This window comes from Myotis myotis, unplaced genomic scaffold (genome assembly GCF_014108235.1).
Source record: "Myotis myotis isolate mMyoMyo1 unplaced genomic scaffold, mMyoMyo1.p scaffold_m19_p_4, whole genome shotgun sequence".
NCBI classification, from domain to species: Eukaryota; Metazoa; Chordata; class Mammalia; order Chiroptera; family Vespertilionidae; genus Myotis; species Myotis myotis.
The window spans coordinates 11543240-11566248 of NW_023416346.1; the positions used below are offsets into that span (position 1 = coordinate 11543240).

Consider the following 23009-nt stretch of genomic DNA (forward strand, 5'->3'; position numbering starts at 1 on the left):
GAATAACTTGTGGGGCCAAGTCCTGATTCCTCGATCACACAACAGCACCAGGGTTTTAGCCACCCTGGCAACTTTACATTTGTGATTGACACTTCTAAAATGGGAAATGTTTTTGCAAAGCAACTGAATAATGGAAGAAATTGTGCGAGAACAGAGATTTGATGGCAAGCAAAATACAAAACTGCAGCATGTCACATGCATCTCAAATAAAAATAAAATGCAAGTTACACACGAGGAGCAAGGCTTGCAACATACATAACAGAAATCCTCAATAATCTTCATATATAAAATCCCTTGCAAGTCATTAAGAAAGAAAGTCAATATTTGCAACAGCATGGATGGAACTGGAGAGCATTATGCTAAGTGAAATAAGCCAGTCAGAGAAAGATAAATATCACATGATCTCACTCATTTATGGAATATAATGAACAACATAAACTGATGAACAAAAACAGGTCCAGAGACACAGAAGCATCGATCAGGCTGTCAAACCTCAGAGGGAAGGTAGGGGAGGGTGGGGGTAAGGGGGAGAGATCAACCAAAGGACTTGTATGTGTGCATATAAGCCTAACCAATGGACACAGACAACAGGGGGGTGAGGGCATGAGTAAGGGGGGATTGGGGGGACGAAGACACATATGTAACACCTTAATCAATAAAGAAAGTTAAAAAAAGAAAAGAAAATGGCCAAAGGACACAAACATGCAATTCAGGAAAGAAAAATTAAACATTCACACTTAAGCAACAACAAAAACATCGCCTTTCATTAATCTTATCAACAAAAATGAAAAAAAAACTTTTATATTCTACAGTGTTGGTGAGAGTTTGGGGAAATACCATTCGGGGCATATAAATTGGCACAAACTTTCAGAGGGCAGTTCTGATAGCTGCAAACAGCAAACATTTGGGTGGCCCATTTAGTTGGGGAGCTGGCTCTCAGCTGGAAGGGGCTTTGCCCTCTGCATGCACTGCTCTGAGAGCGCTGGGAGGGTCGTCAAGCCTGATGGTTCTGAAAATACCCACACAGGAACAACATATCAATCTCCACTTTTAGCAGACTCCCACTGCACACGTAAGGGGCTTTCCCCTGCACCCTTCCCAACATTAGGAGAGCTATCACAGTGGAGAAGGTAGAAACCATGAAACTGTACTCTGCCCACCTTGATCAAGACAATGAATCAAAGACAATCAAGTATGACCACCTGAAGGAGGAGGAAAACATCCAAACTTTGGCTCAGTGACTGGGTACAAGCACAGAGCAGATGGCAGCTGCATTCTAGTCACACCCCGGGTGACCCTTAAGAAAGAGTGGGGCCTGGCTGGTGTGGCTCAGTGGATGAGCGCCAATCTATGAATCAGAAGGTCACAGTTTGATTCCCGGTCATGGCACATGCCCAGGTTGCAGGCTCAATCTCCAGTGTTGGTCCTTGATCAATGATTCTCTCTCATCATTGATGTTTCTCTCCCTCTCCCTTCCTCTCTGAAATCAATAAAAAATATTTTAAACAAAAAGAAACAGTGGGAAGGGAAGATCTTCCTAAAGGACAGAACTATGGGTGGTACACCTCATTATCCACTTTGTGGGGAAGAAGAAGTGGCTCTGGGTGGGAATACCTATCTATCTAGCTACCTATCTCAGTTGAATGATAGCTCCCCCTGACAAAAATGTCTTTGCCAATGTAATTCAAGTAGAGGGGTTGAGATGGGATCATCCTGGATTAGGCAGGTGGGCCCTAAATCCAGTAAGTGTCCTTATAAGAGATAGAAGAGGAGAAGCCACAGACACAGAGAAGCCATGTGAAGGTGGAGGCAGAGATTCAAGTTATTCAGCTACAAGCCCGGGGACCTCTAGGGCCACCAGAAGTTGGAAGGAGCAAGCAAGAGTCCTCCCCAGAGCTTCTGGAGGGAGCATGGCCCTGCAGGCACCTTGACTTCAGACTTCCAGAAATAGGAGAGGATGAACTTCTGTTGTTTCAAGCCACCCAGTTTGTGGTAATATGTTATAGCAACTCTGTAATATATATTACAGGTACATATATAAATAAAACACAGATATCTGTATATGTATTTATAATAATGAAAGCATAATATGCTAATTAGAGCAAGCAGCTGAACGACCTCCCAGACGTCATTTCGGACATCCTTCCAGATGAAGCCGCGGGGGCGGGGGGTGAGGCAGAGGCTGTTAGGGGTGATCAGGCAGGCAAGCAGGCAAGCAGTTAGGGGCTATCAGGCAGGCAGGTGAGTGGTTAGGGGCGATCAGGCAGGCAGAGGGGTTAGGGGAGATCAGGCACACAGGCGAGTGGTTAGGGGTGATGAGGCAGGCAGGCAGAGTGGTTAGGGGCAATCAGGCAGGCAGGCAGGTGAGCGGTTAGGAGCCAGTGGTCCTGGATTGCAAGAGGGTGCAGGCTGGGCTGAGGGACCGCCCCTTGCCGTGCACAAATTTCGTACACCGGGCCTCTAGTATATATATAATATGTTATATATTAACTAGAGGCCTGATGCATGAAATTCGTGCAACGTGCTTGGCCCTCACAGCCCCAGCTGGTCATCTGGATGTTCGTTCTGCTGTTTGACCACCCAGTCTAATTAGCATATTACATTTTTATTATTATAGACTAGTGGCCTGGTGTACAAAATTCGTGCATGGAGCGGGGTTCCCTTAGCCCATTCTGCACCCTCTCCAATTGGGGAACCCTTGGGGGATTGGGCCTAAACTGGCAGTTGGACATCCCTCTTGCAATCCGGGACCACTGGCTCCTAATCACTCACCTGCCTGCCTGCCTGATTGCCCCTAACTGCCTCTGCCTGCCTGCCTGATTGCCCCTAACCCCTCTGCCTGCCTGCCTAATCTCCCCTAACTGCCTCTGCCTGCCTGCTTGATTGCCCCCAACTGCCCTCCCCTGCCAGCCTGATCTTGTCCCCAACTGCCTTCCTCTGCTGGCCAATTTGGTTCTGATTGGTCAGTTTCTATGTCAGTCAGCATCAAAGCTCTGCCTCCTAGGCAGCCATTGGCTCCTCACAGTTGACCCAGATTTGGTTCTGATTGGTCAGTTTCTATGCCAGTCAGCATCTCTGGGCCTATCAACGGGGCCTGATCAGAAAGGCGGGGCTGATCAGCAGCTCTGGTGTAGGCCTGGAGAAAAATGGAGGTGGGGCTGCTGGCCAGACTGGGGGAGAAAGAGAGAGGCAAGTGCTGATCAAAAGTTGCCACAGAGGCAAGGGATCAGTCCCTGCTTCTCTCTTCAGGCCTCTCTCTGGCCCTGATTCACAGCCCCCTCAGCAGTCAGTGCGTGGGCACCCAGCCTGCAGTGGAAGCAGTCAGTGCTGGGTCGCTGACTGCAGGACTGACTTCCGGGTTGGTCCAGCCTCTGTCATGACCAGTCCTTATGACCCAGGTTTTTTTTATATATTAGGATATTATATTAACACATACATTTAGATAGATAGATGATAGATGATAGATAGATAGATAGATAGATAGATAGATAGATAGATAGATAGATAGATGGAGCCCAATGTCTTGGTCATTTGGTTAGGAACCTGAAGAGAAAGGACTGGAATATTCAGGACCAGGAAGAGGTCTGGAGGGGAGGCTTGTGGATGGATAGCTAGTAGTGGGCATGAAGTATGAAGATTCTTGAATCATGAGCCACTACTGAGCCGAAAGCATCCACCAAGACAAGTTGACTTGGCCAGTTCATATTAGCCATCCTTTGTCATGAGCAATCCCAAACTGTCCTGGTGGGCCCATGCATCAGTGTTCCCGGAAGCCCAAATGGAGGCTCAAGAGTAAATACTCCCACTTACCAAGGCTGAACCATCTACTGCTGTCTCTGGATGTCCAACTTGCCAGGAACAGGGACCAATGCTGAGCCTCTGGTGAAACACTGTTGCTTGAAGATACTGGGCCCTTTCCATGCAGAAATGGCAGGCAGTGTGTCCTTGGTGGAATAGATGTGATAAATAATTCATTAGGTCATCTGGTCAGCATGGCTCAGCAGTTGAGTGTCAACCTATGAACCAGGAGGCCATGGTTCAAATGCTGGTCAGGGCACATGCCCCGGCTGCAGGCTCAATCCCCTGTGGGGGGCGTGCAGGAGGCAGCTGGTCAATGATTCTCTATCATCATTGATGTTTCTCTCGCTCTCCTCTCTTCTGCTCTGACATAAATAAAAGACATATTTAAAAAATAATAATCCATTAGATCTACATGTGATGTTATAGGACAATCTCTAAGGTATATTGTGTAAAAAGCAAGGTGCAGCACAGTGAATACAGCCTGCTAAGCTTTTTCTGCTGCAAAACAAAACAAGGATATCTGTTCCTACATGCTTCTATCTGCATGTAATTGCTTTGGAAGGATATGTAAAAATCTCGTTAATGATCTAGGGAGGAGGATTAGAAGTTAAGTTTAAGAGGGATATTTTTAAAAATATATGTCTTATTGATTTCAGAGAGGAAGGGAGAGAGAGAGAGAGATAGAAACATCCATGATGAGGGAGAATCATTGATCGGTTGCCAGGGAGACTTACTTTTTATTGTATACCATTGTGCATTATGTGAATTCTGTTTTTACCTTGAGCACATGTCAGTTCTAAAGTAAATATTATAAAACCACCTTTGCTTTAAAGGAGAGAGAAAATGGGAAGGACCCAGATGAACAGGACAGGGAAGGGTAGCCAGTACTGAGGGCAGCAGGAGATGGGGCTAAAGACAAGGGGACAGATGGGCTTTGGGTGGAAAAGCACAGGCCTGCTGGTGATGGGAGGGAGGGCAGAGAGGTGGGACAGGACACCCGGGGCGAGTGTTGGGTACCAGGAAGATGGGCGAGTCCACTACTCTTGCTTTTCTCTGGAAAGTGAAGAGCAAGGTCATCTGCTGAGGGAGGCAAGGAGAAGGCAGCAGAATCCTGGGGATGAAGGGAAAGCAGGAGGTATGAAACAGCCCTTGGGATTCTCTCTGTTGGGGGAGAGAAGGAGGGAGGGAATGGGATCAATGAGAGTCTTCAATTTGATTGGTAATATTTCTAAGGTGGGTGCTGGGTATACAAGACTTTGCTATATCCTTCATTATCCCTTTTAAATTGTCTGACATCAAAATCATTAGGGCCCAGCCAGTGTGGCTCAGTGGTTGAGCATTGACCTATGAACCAGGAGGTCAGGGTTTGATTCCCGGTCAGGGCACATGCCCGGGTTGTGGGCTCGATCCCCAGTGTGGGGTGGGCAGGAGGTAGCCGATCCATGATTCTCTCATTGTTGATGTTTTTATCTCTGTCTCTCTCTCTCACTCTCCCTTCTTCTTTGAAATCAATAAAAATACATTTTTAAAAATATTTAGGAGGCTGGGAGATGGAGTTAACCAGAGATGAGCAGGGTCTTGAGGGCCTGCCTGAGATGGGAGAGTGCAAATGTATGGTGCACTCAATCTGCCCTGCTGCGTAACCTTCTAGGTGTAGGGTAGGCTTCTAGGTGCAGGCTCGGGGAAATCAGACAGACAAGTTCTCCTGGGCAAGAGGTGTTCATACACTCCAGGCTTCTATTAATCCAGAATAGGTTGTGCGAGGGAGAGGCAATGGAAGACAGAGGCATTTGAATGGGAAAGAGAGGAAGGGAAGCATGTAAGGGGTGAAGGGCTGTTGGAGGTGGGAAATTCTAACACTGGAAGGCCTTATAGAAACCCAGGAAGGGGCCACTCCTCTGATGTCAGGGCACCTTGCTCTGGGAAGCCAGGAACCAGTAGGTTCAGGGGGAAATATGGCAAACAACTGGCATTTTCACCCCACTCCACCCCTTGTTGTCTCCCAGCCAGTGCTAGATGTTTGGTGTGTGTCCTTCTATAACTTTAAAAATTATGTTTGCGGCCCTGGCTGGTTTCACTCAGTGGCTAGACTAGAGCGATGGCCCTCTGATGGAAGACTGACGTGTTCAATTCCCGGTCAAGGGCGCGTATCTTGGTTGCAGGTTCAATCTCTGACCCCAGTTGGGGCACGTGTGGGAAGCAACCAATCGATGTGTCTCCCTCACATCAATGCCTCTCTCTCTCTCTCTCTCTCTCTCTCTCTCTCTCTCTCTCTCTCTCTCCCCCCCCCCCCTTTCCTCTCACCCGCTCTGTCTGAAAATCAATGGGGAAAATATCCTCAGGTGTGGATTAAAAAAATAATGTTTGTTTACATATATGTATCCACAAACAGCATACAGGACTTGTAGGGGGATTTTTCATTTACAAATTGTAGCTTACTGTCTCATTTTTCGCCTTCCTTTACAGTCACCACAATGAGATAGGCAGGCTACTCCCTAGGCCCAGCTGGCAGGAAGCCAGGAACCCGTTAATTGCCCCAATGCTTTCCCCTCTTACAGCCAATTAGCTGCTATTCTGAAGGACACTGCTGCCTGGGAGCTGTGGACTGAAATTGTGTTCCCTTCACTCACACATTCAAGCTAACAAGAAAGACTGTCCTTTTGGTAACCCTCCCTCATCTAAATGCTAAAAAAAGCCCACCCTTGGGTGGAGATTTAACATGCTAATGAGACATGCGATGCATGAAGAAGCATGTAGTTTCACTGCACAAGCACCTAAGAGCTCCCACCTCTACATACTTAGATGTCACACTGAGATGTCATCTTTCCCACCTCAACTTCTTTAAAACCATTCCCCTGGCTTTTGATCGGAGAGGAGCAGCCATCTTTCCTCCCTTCGGACACTGTTTCCCTGCGACTGGCACATGAGCTTTGTAATAAACCTCTCGCCTGAGTACTTTGTGTGTGTGTGTGATGAGCTCTTTTGATTTCCATCACGGGAGTTCCCAAGAACCCCAGACACCAGTACCAAGGATGTGTTTGAAATCTAGTTAGTTACACAGCCTCGTTCATTCCTATCACTGCTGCATTTTAATCTACTGGATGACTATGCCCCATTGCATTCATCCATTTCCTTACTGATGGGACTTTAGATTGTTCCTAATTTTTCCTATCACCAGCGTCCTTGCACATGTGTCCTTATACACATCATTTACCTGTGTATCTCTAGGAGATGTATTGGCAATGGGTGTGCTGGGTCACAGATAGATGGGCATTTTAAAAAAAGGATTTTATCGATTTCAAAGAGGAAGGGAGTGGGAGAGAGAGACAGAAACATCAATGATGAGAGAGAATCATTGGTCGGCTGCCTCCTGCACAATCCACACTGGGGATTGAGCCCATAACCCGGGCATGTGCCCTGATCAGGAATTGAACCATGAGCTCTTAGTTCATAGGTCGACGCTCAACCACTGAGCCTCGCCGGCTGGGCCAGAATGGGCATTTGAAGTTGTAATACTTTCAGTTCAAGCCAAGGCCTTGATCCAACCCTTCTGCTGATATAATCCACAAGCTAAACGACCCTGGGCAAGCAGCAGCCCCTCTCTGTGGCTGTTTCCTCACCTATACATGGACATAACAGTACATTCTTCAATCATAGGACTCTTTCAGGGCTTAGTTAATATGTATCTACAGCATAGAGAAGAGTGCCAGGAGCTTGAGTGAATGTTGTATAATTTGATGTATAATTTCATACATTCTGCCCGATTACTTTGCCAACTGCCTGTCCCACTATACATGCCCACCAGTAGTGCAAAACCATCCGTTTCCTCACAACCTGGGGAAGTTTTGCAAGTCTGATGAGGGAAAAATGATTTGTCATTTTAGTTTGCATCTCCTGATGATCAATGACAAGCATTGGCGTTCTCTCCCTTTTGATTTAACTCAGGGATCCATAAACTATGGCCCCTGGCCTGAAGGCAGCCGGCCAGTAAATTGTATTAGAGCAGATTGGTCTACATACTGGCCAGGGCAGCTTTCCTGTGTTAACCTACACATAAAAGGCCTTTCAAAGTGAGAGGTAAGTAACATTTACTTGAGGTCAAAAGAATAGCTATCCAGGAAAGCTCTGATTCAGGCAGAAAACAGTGTTCCAATTAGGAGGCAAGGGGAGAGGGTATTTCTGAGAAAGGCGGGGGGACACTTACATCCACAGAAAGGCGGCGTTTCTCTTGGTGCGGATAACAAAACATGGTGATGTTTATGCTTAATGATGCTTTCACTTTTCAGCCCAGTAGTCATAATACCTGCTTTCTTGTTATCTTTGCAAACAGTTCTTTGGGACATCAGGTTGCCCTGGGCCCAGCCCAAAGGTAATTTTGCCCTGTTTTAACATTCTAAAGGTTTGAGGCAAAAGACAGGCAAGGAGGCTCCATTTTAAAGTGACCCCATTTATATTATATTTGACACCTGTATGACCCTTCACAGAAAAGCTTTCCAACCCTGCCTACTGCCTGTTTGCATCCTCTGGCCCAGCGGTTCTCAACCGTGGCTGCACATTAGAATCACCTGAGAGTCTTTTTTAAAATCCTGATTTCTGGGCCTCATCCTCCGGAAATTCTTTGTTACTAATGTTGTGGCCCCACCCCATAACAAAGAAACAGAATTTCCGGAGGATGAGGCCCAGAAATCAGGATTTTCAAGATTCCCAGGTGATTCTAATGTGCAGCCACGGTTGAGAACCGCTGCTCTGGCCCTTTGCCTAGTAGGCAGTCTCCTTTGGGAATAGAGGCTTGCGATTATTTTTCTGGCCTAGAATGCTTCCCATTCATCACTATATTCAGTCCTCACAAGCCCAGGAGGACTAAAACTTGCTACCTCAAGTTTGGGGTTGACAAACTGAGGCTCAGAAGCAGAGGCACCAGAGGAGGCACCCGAGGAGGCGGGGCTCGAGCTTTGGAACCTGGCGTTCAGCTCCCCTCCCCCAATAATCACCGCGGCCAAGGCTGATCTCCCAGCAACGCAGGGTCCCACCCTCGGCCCTCATTGGTTGGAGTCCTCAAAGGACTCCATGTTGTGCATGCTGATTGGTGGGCTGTGTAGATGTGCCCAACGGCTCTTCAGTTTCCGGAGCTTCGCAACCACTCCCAAAGGTTTCGAGGTCTGGAGGCGGTGACAGGCAGGACTTTTCCTGCCTGGCTGTCAAATCTCTGCACATGAGCTCCCCTCTTAATGATGAGGTGTCTACTCCGGAGAGCATCTTGACCCAGGCCATAGTGCGGGCAATGGTGGGAACGAGGACTTCCTGGGTGGCGGTTTCCAAGGAGTGGGAGGGGAGAACACCCCGAGTGTGTGTGTGGGGGTGTTGGGATGTTGGAGGTGGTGATGGCCTGGCTGAAGGGGTCCCTATGGGGTGGCAGGGATAATGGCAGCCCGGGCGGAGGGTGGCCTGGATGGAGGGTGGTGGGGGTGCCTTGAAAACTAAAAGAAAGTGACTAAAATAAATCTGAGTATCACTGTGGATCTCTAGGAGCCGTCCTCACCCAACCCGCCACCCCCAGACCCAGAGCCCTCTGACCTGTCATCGGATGAGTTCCCTGAGGCACAGCTAATGAGGGTAAGCATTTTGTTCAAAGGAGGAAGCCAAGCCAAGTCCAGTGGCTTGAAAGGTTCTAGAAAAACGTCCAGAAAGCGTGTCCTTGGTGGGCCAGGTGCCCATCTGTCCTCCATTCGTCGCACATCAGCTGCAATCATACAAAGGCAGTCTGCTAGAGAATTGGTTCTCTCTTCTCCCAACAAGTTATCAGCTAAGAAAATGCCAAGCATAGTCAGCGGGAAGAGACCGGAAAGGCCTAGTCTCCTGCTGCGATCCACACCTAGGAAGAAGGAGCCTCAGGAGAAGAAATCTCGAGTTGGCTGTGTCTCAAAAATTGTCCTGGGGAAAAACTCCGAGGCCTGTATCTCGGGAGGTCCCCTGGCACCAGCAACCTTCCCTCCAATCTCTGGCCCTCCACCTCCAGTGTTTGGGATTGTTAAGAATTGTTCCTTGGCCTCTATGGGGTCCAAACAGCCCAAGCCTAATTCCAGGAAGAAATCAGTGATGATTAGGCCGAAGGAGTCCGAACTGGTGGCCCAGGAGGATACCAACCTAAATAAAGAGGCTGCCCCTAAGGGCCAAGTGAGTAGTCCATCTTCCCCTTTCCCTTCCCCATCTATACCCGTAACACAAACAGCTTTTCACCTGCCCTTCTATCCTTTGAGGTTGTCGGTAGGATGTCAAGTTGGGGGCCATTTTAATAGGATCAAATGCTTAATATGTGTCCAATGCTGTTTTTGAACAGAGAAGGGCTGGGAAGGGGCATGGTGAAGGCGTGGCTTGGAGGGGTGGGCGTGGCTAAGGCATGGCTGGGAGGGAGGGGCATGGTGAAGGCGTGGCTTGGGGAGGGGCGTGGCTAAGGCGGGGCTGAAATGGAGGGGCCTGGTGAAGGCGGGGCTGGAATGGAGGGGTGGTCTGAAGGCGGGGCTGGGAGAGAGGGGGTGTGGAGTAGGCGGGGCTGGGAAGGAGTGTCGTGGAGGGAGGGGGCTGAATGGGAGGGAGCTTGAAGAGGGAGGGGCTGGGAAGGAGGGGGCTGAAGTTAGGTTTTTTTGTGTGTGTTTTTTTTAATATATTTTATTGATTTTTTACAGAGAGGAAGGGAGAGAGAGATAGAGAGTTAGAAACATCGATGAGAGAGAAACATCGATCAGCTGCCTCCTGCACATCTCCTACTGGGGATGTGCCCGAAACCCAGGTACATGCCCTTGACCGGAATCGAACCTGGGACCTTTCAGTCCGCAGGCCGACGCTCTATCCACTGAGCCAAACCGGTTTCGGCTGAAGTTAGGTTTTTATTTCTCAACTATTCCCTGCCTTACCCCAGCTCCTACACACACACACACACACACACACACACACACACACACACACACACCCTCACCAGTCAGAAATGTGTGTTTTAGGTTTCAGCAAACAGGCCATCTCGCCTGTCAGTGCATTTTGGAGACTACAGCAGTGGAGACCCCAAGATCAAAACCTTTCCAGTTGCAGGACATGTACAGCTTTTGTCTATATCCCAAGAAGGAGCCAAGTCCAGAGTGCGCCCACCCTCAGGTTGAGTCTAGAGGGTTTGGCTTATGGGGAGGGGGATTTGGAGGGAAAACTATGGCTCTTCCCCTCTCAGGACCTGGGTCTGGCTCCCAAGCCTCTCTACCTACCCATACAGGTCTCCCCAGGGAAACTAACTAGGGCTGGCCTGAAGCCATGGCTCCTGAGAAAGTCACTCTGGAGAGAAAGGCACAAATGCTGGACAGAGCAGAGGCAACTTGTCCACATAGGGAGATTCTGCCTTACCATACATCCTGCTGGGCCCTTCCTGCCTCTCTCCTGGGCTTGGGAGCTGGATGTTGTGTTCTCTTTCAGGTAACCAGGGGCCACTTCTCCATCTACGACAGCAGGAAGAGAAGCAACCACTACCTGGAGCACAGGACTGCCCTCAAGTAATGCTCTGTAGTCTAGGCAGCAGGTTTACATCCAGATTAAACAGACTTACATTGTCCCCCCTCCCACCACTATGGAGGGAGGCTACCTTCTTCCCACTGAAGGTCCTATTTCAGTCTAGGCACTGGGCTTTGGGATGTGGGGTAGGCGCTGGAGAGGGAGTGAGCAGAGGAAGGAGGCAAGAATACACTAACAATTTCTTTCTCTCCTGCTTGCTGGGTTAGTGTCCTGTGCTCCAGAGGGAGATCGATGAACTGAAAAACCAACTTGGTATGACCAAGCTCTGGCTGGGGCAGGGGAATACCAGGGCATCCTAGTGCAGAACATGGGGTGGTATGGGGCTGGGAGTGTAGGGCGCTGCCCAGAGATCACTGTTCCTGTGGGAAGGAGACTCTGGCAGACATGGACTTGGAACCTTCTGTGCATCTCTTCTCTTCTCTTCTCTTCTCTTCTCTTCTCTTCTCTTCTCTTCTCTTCTCTTCTCTTCTCTTCTCTTCTCTTCTCCTCTCCTCTCCTCTCCCCTCCCCTCCCCTCCCCTCCCCTCCCCTCCTCTCTTCTCCTCTCCTCTCCTCTCTTCTCTTCTCTTCTTTCTCCCTCCTCCTCCTCCTCCTCCTCCTCTTCCTCTTCCTCTTCCTTTTCTTTTCTTTTCTTTTCTTTTCTTTTCTTTTCTTTTCTTTCTTCTTCTTCTTCTTCTTCTTCTTCTTCCTTCTCCTTCTCCTTCTCCTTCTCCTTCTCCTTCTCCTTCTCCTTCTCCTTCTCCTTCTCCTTCTCCTTCTCCTTCTCCTTCTCCTTCTCCTTCTCCTTCTCCTTCTCCTTCTCCTTCTCCTTCTCTTCTCCTTCTCCTTCTCCTCTCTCTCTCCCTCTCTCTCTCATCTTTCTATCACATCTCCATGGAGAAATATATTATATGAGTCACACTTTGTCACTTTGCCAACAAGTGCTAGAGCTGTTCTTATTTCTGTTCATTTGGAGAGACCACATTTATTTTCTCTTTAACTGCTGCTTGGCAGGGAGTGTACATGTCCTCACCGGTTCTGAATGATCCTGATACATGCCACATTTTGAGAACTGCTCATACCTGTGTTCCCATTTAGAAAACATATCTACCTTTTACTGGAGTGATGGGGTGGGGGGTCAGTCCGGGAGCCGACTGGTTTGGATAGGGGGCTCAGGTTGCAGGGTTAGGCCCGTCCCATGGGGACAAGGGTCAGGGGTTCTGTGTCGCTGTGCCTGGAGTGTCTGACTATGCTTTTCTCTGTTTCAGTCACCATGCAGTGCCTCATCAACAAATTCCAACAGTTTTGATGTGAGTGGTCCATCCCCCCTCCCACAGTCTCAGTCTGGGAGGACTGAGTCTGGCCCTGGCTGGAGGCTCCTCCCTGACTCTGCTCTTTCTCAGTGTTACACAGTAACACCCCCCCCCCCACACACACACACAGAAGCAGCTTTACCTGTTGAACCCAGGACTTAGAGCCACACGGGTTCCCCTGTTCTCTTTGCCCAGTTCTCATCAGATGGGCCCACTGTGCCCTCTTTCCTGAGGTTTAGCACATCTTTTGTCCCATTTGTTGCAGTTTTATTTTTTATCTTACTATTTTTTAATCCTCACCTGAAGATATTCCTATTGATTTTAGAGAGAGGGGAGGGAGGGAAGGAGGGAAACACTGATGTGAGAGAGAACATCAATTGATTACCTTCTGTATGGGGCCCCAACCAGAGATCAGACATGCCCCAAACTTGGGATCAAACCCACAACTTAGGTAAGTACCCTGAATGGGAATCCAACCCACAACCTTGTGGTATACAGGACGATGCTCCAACCAACTGAGCCACACCAGCCAGGGCTGTTTGTTGCCGTTTTAAATTAAAGTACTTCTCACCCTGGACAGGTAGCTCACTTTGATTAGTGTCATCCAGATACGTTGCAGGCTCAAGCCCCAGTCGAGGCACAAGAATCAACCAACAAACACGTGGATGCAGTGAACAACAGATCGATTTCTCTCCTTTTCTCTCACTTACTCCCTTCCCCTCTTCCTCTCTTTAAAATAAGAAAAAATAAAGTATTTCTCAGATCCTATGGTCTGCTTCTCTCTGGGAGAGGTTTGGAATGGGAATGGGCCGCTCTGCCCCTCTAAGCACTGCATCATCCCTCTCTCTGAGGTCGCATCACCACCCTCACCTCCCTCTCAGCAGAAGCAAATCCTTCTCCCAGAGGTCCAGCCTCTTTCCCTCTCCTCATTCAGAGCATCATCCTAGTTCTCCCTGCTCTCCCCTTCTTTTCTTCCATGTGTCGGTCAGCTTCTCCTCCATGGTCATTTCAGCAGCCATTGCAGAACACCACTGACTCATCTTCTCCCTTCCCAGGCCCAGTCCTCTTTCTGGATTCATTACCTCCCGCTGGTACCACTACTTGCACGACAACTTCAGCCAGAGCCTCCACATCGTCCTCATTTCCTCTTTTGCCCTCGCTTGTCACTTGTCTCACCTTAGTTTCAGTAGAGGTGTAAATACAAGTTACAGCATAGCGAGATGGGGAACAAAAAGGGGGACATAAATCTGTTCTGCTGACTCTGGGCCAACTTGGAGAACAGCTTAAATAGAAATGGATGGTTAACGGGTCAGGGATTTCATATCATTTCTATCCCTGCCACCACCAGTCTTGGCTCAGGCCCCACCCTGTCACCCCATCAGGGCCCCCATGTTACCCATCACTGCCCCATGAATGTCAGTTATGCTGCCCGCTGCCTCCGTGCCCATGGGCCTGGACCCGCACATCTGTGTGCTGACACCAGCCTATCTCCTTTGCTCACACACAAGCTCCATTTTCCCATCAGACTTCACTTATACAACAGAAGATCAGCTATAAAATGATGAATTTCAGACAACAGCAACAGCATTGAACCACACACGAGGTGAGGGGGCTTCTGATACCAGGGCCCCATGCAAAGACTGCACACCACATGCAGAAGGACAGCCCTGGTCACATCTAATGGAACCTACCGATGTACAGAGATTTGATTCATTGGTGTTATATATAGGGAATATGCTTTTATTTGGGTTATCTATCTTTCTCAATAAAACTGCTTGATTTTCATTATCTTGAAAGCTTTGTCAGAGCTGAAAAGTAGATTCTTTCTACATTTTCCCATACAGGAAAAATATCTTCATGAACTTTTAAAAACTTTTAAAAATCGGATTTAAACCAATTTCCAGAAGGGAAATGTGCAGCTTATGGTTAATTAGGGGAACAGGATAGTCTTCCATCTACACTAATAAGAGACAAATATGTAAATTGACCATACCTTCACGACACCCAACAGCCAATCAGGAGTGAGTATGCAAGTTAATCCGACAAAGATGGCGGGCCTGTGGGCAGCTGCGCACACACAGGTGCCGAGTGGCTGGGGCGGGGGTGTGTGCAGCAATACAGGCATTCCACACCACCCCCCAGCCACTCTGGGCCTCTGGGCAGCATGGGAAGGTGGAAAGGCAGTTCCAGGCTGGAGCAAAGGCAGAAAGGCAGCTCTGGGCCAGAGTGAAGGTGGTGCTGGCAGCCAGGGGAAGGAAGGCCCATTCTTTTTTTTTTTAATATATTTTTTATTGATTAAGATATTACATATGTGTCCTTGTCCCCACGTTACCCTCTACCCCCCCAACCCCCCCCCGCTCATGCCCTCACCCCCCCGTTGTCCATGTCCATTGATTAGGCCTATATGCTTGCATATAAGTCCTTTGGTTGATCTTTCCCCCTTACCCCCACCCTCCCCTACCTTCCCTCCAAGTCCCGACAGTCCAATCAATGCCTCTCCATTTCTGGATCAGTCCTTGTTCATCAGTTTATGTTGTTCATTATATTCCACAAATGAGTGAGATCCTGTGGTATTTATCCGCTCTCCAGTTCCATCCATGCTGTGGCAAATGGTAAGAGTTCCTTTTTCTTCTTCCTCTTCTCAAAGAATACCTTTCAGCATTTCATATAATGCTGGTTTGGTGGTGATGAACTCCTTTAGCTTTTTCTTATCCATGAAGCTCTTTATCTGACCTTCAATTCTGAATGATAGCTTTGCTGGATAAAGTAATCTTGGTTGCAGGTTCTTGCTATTCATCACTTTGAATATTTCTTGCCACTCTCTTCTGGCCTGCATGGTTTCTGTTGAGAAATCAGCTGACAGTCGTATGGGTACTCCCTTGTAGGTAACTGAGTTTCTTTCTCTTGCTGCTTTTAAGATTCTCCCTTTATCTTTTGCTCTTGGCATTTTAATTATGATGTGTCTTGGTGTGGTCCTCTTTGGATTCCTTTTGTTTGGGGTTCTCTGCGCTTCCTGGACTTGTAAGTCCATTTCTTTCACCAGGTAGGGGAAGTTTTCTGTCATTATTTCTTCAAAAAGGTTTTCAATATCTTGCCCTCTCTCTCCTTCTGGTACCCCTATAATTCTGATGTTGGTACGCTTGAAGTTGTCCCAGAGGTTCCTTACACTATCTTCATATTTTTGGAATCTCTTTTCTTTTTTCTTTTTCGGTTGGGTATTTTTTGTTTCTTTGTATTTCAAATCTTTGACTTGATTCTTGGGATCCTCTTGTCTGCTGCTGGATCTCTGTAAATTATTCTTTATTTCAGTCAGTGTATGCTTAATTTCTAGTTGGTCCTTTTTCATGTCCTCCATGGTCTCACTATACTTATTGAGGGATTCATTAAATTTATCGGCGGTTTCCATAAAATTCTTGAAAAACCTTATAAACGTGGCCTTGAACTCTATATCCAATCGTTTGCTTTCCTCCATTTCTGCCATTTGTGACCTGTTTCTTTGTCTCCGCATTTTGGCAGCTTCCCTGTGTTGATAGAGTGGCCCTGTGCGCCAGGTGTCCTGTAGGGCCCAGTAGCTCAGCCTCCCCAGTTACCTGGGGTGGACACTCTTGGTGCACTCTTGGTGCCTTGGTTGTTGTAGGATCACTGGGAGGAATTGACCTCCAGGCCAGTTGGCTGTGAGAATCAGCTGTGTCTAAAGTGGGAGAACTTCTGTGCTGAAGACACCTTTCTGGGGCAAGACTTGCTTCAGTGGGGCTTTGGTGCTCACTGAGTCTGCTCCCTGAGTGTGTCCCTTATGGATCTGAGGAGTTGCAATCTGGATGGTCCCCCTCTGACCACTGGGTACAGTGGCTCCTGGATCTAAGGAGGTGCTAATTCAGCCTCTGCCTGAGGCCACACAGCAGGAGCCACAAAGAGGCTCAGCTGTGAAGCAATGCAAGCCGCTGCGGGGCCTTGGGCCTTCTCTTGGAAGTTCCGGGTCTGCCTGGCTCAGCTGCAGTTAGGTACATTCACATGCAAAAGCCTCTGCCGCAGCCTGGGTGGGGCGGGGTCTCAGGGAATCAAAGGGCGGATCAAGGAGCTATGGCTGATTCTCCGCCCGGAGTCGCGGGTCTCAGTGACCCGCTAATTGCTGCAAGCACCTCTGAGGGAAAGCCGCCTTCAAGTTCGCCCGCTGCCGGCCAGACCAGCTTCTCCCCGTATGAGTCCTGGGTCCCCAGAGACTTCCCGGAACCGGAGTTCAGAGCAGTCGGGAGCTTGTGATTCAAAAAGACAGCCGCGTCCTCAGGTGCCACCCCCTTTACTCGCGCGCGCGCGCGAGCCGCCGTACCTCTGCACTTGTACCTCTGCACTTCACCTCTGCAGCTCCTCTGGCTCTCAGCGTGCTTTTCTTTCCTTCTAGTTGTAGAATTTACACTCAGCCAGCCTTCCTGTTGTTCTGGATGATGTTTGCTCTGTCCTTTGCAGTAATTTTCAATTGTTGTGAGAGGCGGCAATTTCCCAGTGTTTACCTATGCCGCCATCTTAGTTTCTTCAGGAAGGCCCATTCTTGCACAAATCTTTGTGCATCAGGCCTCTAGGAAAAAATAAAAGTATGGTTCTTTCAAGATGGTAGCAGAGTAAGTGGAATCTACCATCACCTCCTCCCAGGACCACACTGGAATACAACTAAATTAAAGAATAATCATCCTGGCCCTACCTGGTTTGGCTCAGTGGATAGAGCGTCAGCCTGTGGACTGAAGGGTCCCGGGTTCGATTCAAGTCAAGGGCATGTGCCTGGGTTGCAGGCTTGATCCCCAGTAGAGAGGGTATGCAGGAGGCAGCCTATAAATGAATCTCATCTTTGATGTTTCTTTCTCTCTCTCTCTCCCTTCCTCTGTGAAATCAAATATATATATATATATATATATATATATATATATATATATATATATATATTTTTTTTTTTAAAGAATAATTATCGTGAACTCTAGCTGAAGAGGAATCTTATAACCAAGGATTTACATAAGAAGCCACATCAAGACTGGTAAGCCCTAGCTGGTTTGGCTCAGTGGATAGAGCATTGGCCTGCTGAGTGAAGGGTCCTGAGTTCAATTCCAGCCAAGGGCACATGCCTGGGTTGCGGGCTCGATACCCTAGTGTGGAGTGTGCAGGAGGCAGCCGGTCAATGATTCTCATCATTGATGTTTCTCTCTCTCCCTCTCCCTTCCTCTCTGACATCAATAAAAATGTATTTAAAAAGGAAAAAAAAGACTGGTAAGAAGGATGTAGGGCAAAAAGGGCTGTTACAGCTCCTGCAGGTGGCAGCTGAGGTTCCAGAAAGATGTCTCATCTGTGGTGGGGGGGTTCCCCTTGAGAAGCATGGAGCCTAAACCCCAGGACAGGCTCCTCAGACCAGAGCAGCAGAGCCAGGAAGAGGTGCCCATACACAGCTGTCTGTGAAGAGCAGTGGGGTTTATGTCCACCAAGGCGAGTTGGAATCCACTTGAGACATAGGCCCCCTCTTAAAGGGAAATGTACAAAATTTCATTCACAGCTACTCACCCTGGGCTTCTTTGGAGGGAGAGCAGAGCAGACTAGAGTTGCCTTAAATGACACACTAGATCAGATGGATTCAATTGATATATTCAGAGCATTTCACTTCAAAGAAGCAGAATATACATTCTTTTCAAGTGCACATGGAATATTTTCTAGGATAGACCACATTAGGACACAAAAAAGTCTCAATAAATTTAAGAATATTGAAATCATACCAAGCGACTTCTCTGACAAGAATGGTATGAAACTAGAAATCAACCATAAGAAAAAGACTGAAAAACACACAAAGTCATGCAGGCTAAATAACATATTACTAAACAATGAATGGGTGAAAAATTAACTCAAGGGAGAAATCTACACTAATAAAAGAGAAAAATGGTGTCACTTCGCTATGCCCACTAGCCAATCGGATGAGTATGCAAATTAACCCAACAAAGATGGCGGTTAATTTGCATACACAGGCCCCAGCAGCCGGGGTCCCGGGAACATCATCGGCACCCAGGTCACTCTGAGGTAGGACCCGTGTGGGCCCTGAGCAGGAAGGGCCTAACCCAGGGGGCTCCTGGGCAGGGCCGAGCCTGTGATTGGAGCCGAGGGGTGGAGCTGGCAATCGGAAAAAGCTGGGGGTCCCCTGCCCAGGCCTAAAGCCTCAGCCTCTCTTTAGGCCTGGGCAGGGGCTGAGCCGGTGATGGGAGGGTGCTGGGGGGGCCCTGCCCAGGCCTAAAGCCTAGGCCAGAGGCTTTAGGCCTGAGCAGGGGCAGAGCTGGCAATTGGAGGGAGCTGGGGGCCCCTGCCCAGGCTTAAAGCCTCGGCCAAAGGCTTTAGGCCTGGGCAGAGGCTGATCCAGTTATCAGAGGGAGCTGGGGGTTCCCTGCCCAGGCTGAAAGCCTGGGCCAGAGGCTTTGGGCTTGGGCAGGGGTGGAGCCAGCGATTGGTGTGAACTACAGAGGAAACACCTTTTCTGACCGCTCATTGGTTAAGCTCCCTGTATGCCACTGGTAATATTCTTAGTAACTTGGGTAATAAGAATCCAAAACGGTGATCTAGGGTTTTTCATCACACTCCTGGCGAAAAAAAATGGTCTACTGCTGGAGGGCTAATAAATGTCATATCCTGCCGTAGCTGGTTTGGCTCAGTGGATAATGCCTTGGCCTGCCAATGGCAGGGTCTGAGTTCAATTCTGACCAAGGGCATGTACCTAGGTTGCAGGCTCCTCCTTGGCCTGGGCCCAGGTCAGGGCTCATGCAGGAGGCAACCAATCAAAATGTTCCTCTCACTTTGATGTTTCTCTCTGTCTTTCCCTTTCTCTTCCACATTGTCTAAAAATCAATGGAAACATATCCTCAGGTGAGGATAAAAAAATAATAAAGAAATTATTATTATATGAAAGACACATCTTGAAAATGCCTAAAGAAAGTTGTCATTTTTTCATGGTGACGGGACTGGAGTCCGTGTTGATGAAAACACCTTGCTGGCTGCGGTGACTGGCAGTGGCTGCAGCAGCGGGGTGATGGGGCTGGTGCCTTCCCCTGATCAGCCCGGTCGCCTCCCACAAAGGGAGGCCAGACTGTATCTTAGGCCCGCTCCCCAAGGGGAGCAGGGAGCAGGCCTAAGCCATCAGTAGGACATCCCTGAGGGCTCCCAGTACATGAGAGGGGGCAGGATGGGCTGAGGGACCCCCCCCCTCCAGTGCATGAATTTCATGCAGCGGGCCCCTAGTAAAAGATAACATGAAACAAATGAAAATGAAATCACAACAACCTAAAATCTATGGAACACAGGAAAAGCAGTCCTAAGAGGGAACTTCATAGCATTACAGGCCAACCTCAGGAAATAAAAAAAAAATCTCAAATACCGGTAAACAATCTACCTTTATACTTAAAGGAACTTGGAAGAAAACAATAAACAAAACCTAAAATGACTAGAAGAAAGGAAGTAATAAAGATCAGAGCAGAAATAAATGAAGGAGAAAAATAAAAAACAATACAAAAGATCAATGAAACCAAGAGCTAGTTCTTTGAAAAGATAAACAAGATTGACACACCTTTAACCAGCCTCATCAAGAAAAAGATAAAGAGGACCCCAATAAATAGAATCAGCAATCCAGACACCAGGGGGATGAGAGCATGAGTCGGGGATGTTGGAGGGGCAATGGGGTGTTAAGGACACATATATAATACCTTAATCAATAAAGAAAAAAGAATTAATAAAATAATTGCATAGAAAATAAATAAATTTTAAAAATTGTATTAAAAAATCAGAAATGAAAGAGAAGTAGCAACTGACACCAAAGAAATACAAAGGACTGTAAGAAAACATTACAAGCAATTATATACCAACAAACTGGGCAATCTGGACGAAATGAATAAATTCCTAGAATCATACAATGTTCCAAAACTGAATCAGGAAGAATCAGAGAATCTGAATAGACATATCACAACTAGTGAAAGAGAAGCAGAAAGCAAAACAAACAAACAGAAAACAAACAAAAAAAAACCCTCTCAATAAATAAAAGTTGAATGGCTTCACAGGTGAATTTTATAAAATATTCAAAGAAGAACTAACACCTATCCTTCTCAAACTATTCCAAAAATTCAAGAGGAGGGAAGACTCCCAAGTTCATTTTAATAAGGCCAGCATTATCCTATTTCAAAACCAGATAGCCATATTTTTTGGTGTGCAATAGACATTTAGAAGGGGAATGGTTAGGTTGATGAATAAGCTTTTTTAAAAGTATTTGATACATATCACCAAATTGCCTCCCAAAGTTTGCACCAATTTGAACTCTAACCAATTATGTATGAAAGTTACCATTTTCCTATATCCCACCTCACAAAGAATATGTCCAATCTTTTATACAGTGACCAAAATCATACCTCAGTTGCACTTTCCTGTTGATTTTTTTTATACTTTATTGATTTTTTACAGAGAGGAAGGGAGAGAGAGATAGAGAGTTAGAAACATTGATGAGAGAGAAACATCGATCAGCTGCCTCCTGCACATCTCCCACTGGGAATGTGCCCACAACCAACGTACATGCCCTTGATCAGAATTGAACCTGGGACCTTTCAGTCTGCAGGCCGACGCTCTATCCACTGAGCCAAACCGGTTTCGGCTTTCCTGTTGATTTTAAAGTAATTGAATGATAATGTGTGTGACATTTGGCCAGTGGCATCTCGTTGTCTGAGAACTGTCTATTTGGGACAGTCATAGTTTTCATATTGATTGGGAAATGCTCTGTACATGTTCAGAATATCAGATCTTTATCCTAATTGGAAAATACTTTCCCTACTCATTGCTGCATTTTAACTTTGTTCACCGTCCTTTTCCATGCATAAATAAAAAATGTAAATGTATTCAATGTGATCAATTTTTGCATGATGTTCCCTGGATATTTTCTCTTACAAAAAAGTGATGATAAAATTATAAAACTCTCCACTCACAAGATCCTTTAGTACTTTAATCTGCGGGATACTAATGTCAGTGATAAAGGACATCGGATCTAACTTTGTTTTCTCTTCAAAGTTTGAGTCAGGGGTCCCAACACCATTTATTGAATAACCCATATTTCCCCCACTGAGTTGAAATGTCATCTTCACCAAATTATAAATCCCCAGCACCAAATTCTTGCATATTTGTTCTTCCAGCTAATTTAGGTTGGGTGATTCCAGGATGACCTCTGAGGGAGTGATGGGAACGATACAGTAGGTGATGTGGGGAATGGGGTGAGGAGAGAGAGAGAGAGAGAGAGAGAGAGAGAGAGAGAGAGAGAGAGAGAGAGAGAGAGAGAAGAGATCCAAGCAGAAAAAACTGGTTTCTTGAGAATGCTGGTAGCAAGGCTTACAGAACTCTCAGCTGGGTGGCATTTTGGAAGGATCTGTGGTCCTCCAAGTCTTCGCAAACAATCTCAGGTCCCCCCTTGAGAACTGGGAGGGAATTGGTGCTCTTGTATTCACGACAGAGACAGGGTGAGTTGGGAATGCAACTACCACTGTACTTTCATAACTTTCAGAATACGTTTCCAGCTGGGTTTCCTTGGCATCTCAACCCTTTAGCTACATGCACTAAGGGACCCCATCAGCAAGGTTGGGGGGGAGGCCAGAAGGTTCCTTCCGGGTCTGGAGACCATCAGAGTGACGGTCTACCCAGGCGTCACCTTTAAAAATGCTTTCACGCAGCCTCTACCCAAATCCCAGAGCTGGCCTTCAGAGCACTTGGTACCAGTTGCCCACTGGTGACGGTGGCAGCTGGGTTGTCTGCTTCCCTCTGCTGCCATGTGAATGGAGTCTCTCGGCTTTCCCCACCTGGACCCAGTAAGGAACTGCTAATCACACACACCACCGCGCATTTCCTGAGTGTGTTGCTTGGTGGAGCGTGTCATCAAGAAGGGATGGCATTCCCACCTTCTGCTGGTGTAAGAATGACTTGTTGGGTGGAACTAAAGAGGCTCCTGTGACTTCAAAGAGGAAACAAATCTGCAGTTGGAGGCCCTTGTCACTAGGTGGCTGTACATGCATGGGTTGTAACTTCATGGCACACTCCTCAGGCTTGTGAGCCAAGTGGAGGAAGAGATGGTGCCCCTTCAAACTCCTGCCTGGACCGTGGCATCTCCACACACTGCCCAGGCCACAGGCTTACCTGAGTCGTGGAAGGTGGTACCGCTTCTGGACTGTTCCCTGGACTACGTGCTCTGGGAACCCTGAGTTGCCTGAGAGAAGATGGGCCACCTGAGGCTGCCATGCCGTGAAGAAGCCAAGCTGCATGGAGAGGCCGTGGGGAGGCGCTGTTATCCACAGAGCCCCAGCCTCCCAGTTGTCCCAGGGCCACAGGA

The 23009-nt window shown here is 47.6% G+C and overlaps 1 protein-coding gene across 1 annotated transcript; it reads left to right on the top strand.

Moving 5' to 3' along the window:
• Positions 1–9013: 9013 nt before the first annotated feature.
• On the top strand, positions 9014–10952 carry LOC118654306 (uncharacterized protein CXorf49 homolog). Its single transcript, XM_036305627.1, has 3 exons — positions 9014–9085; positions 9328–9975; positions 10797–10952. Exons 1-3 carry the CDS (start codon positions 9014–9016, stop codon positions 10950–10952), a joined length of 876 nt encoding a protein of 291 aa, XP_036161520.1.
• The last annotated feature ends 12057 nt before the right edge of the window (positions 10953–23009 follow it).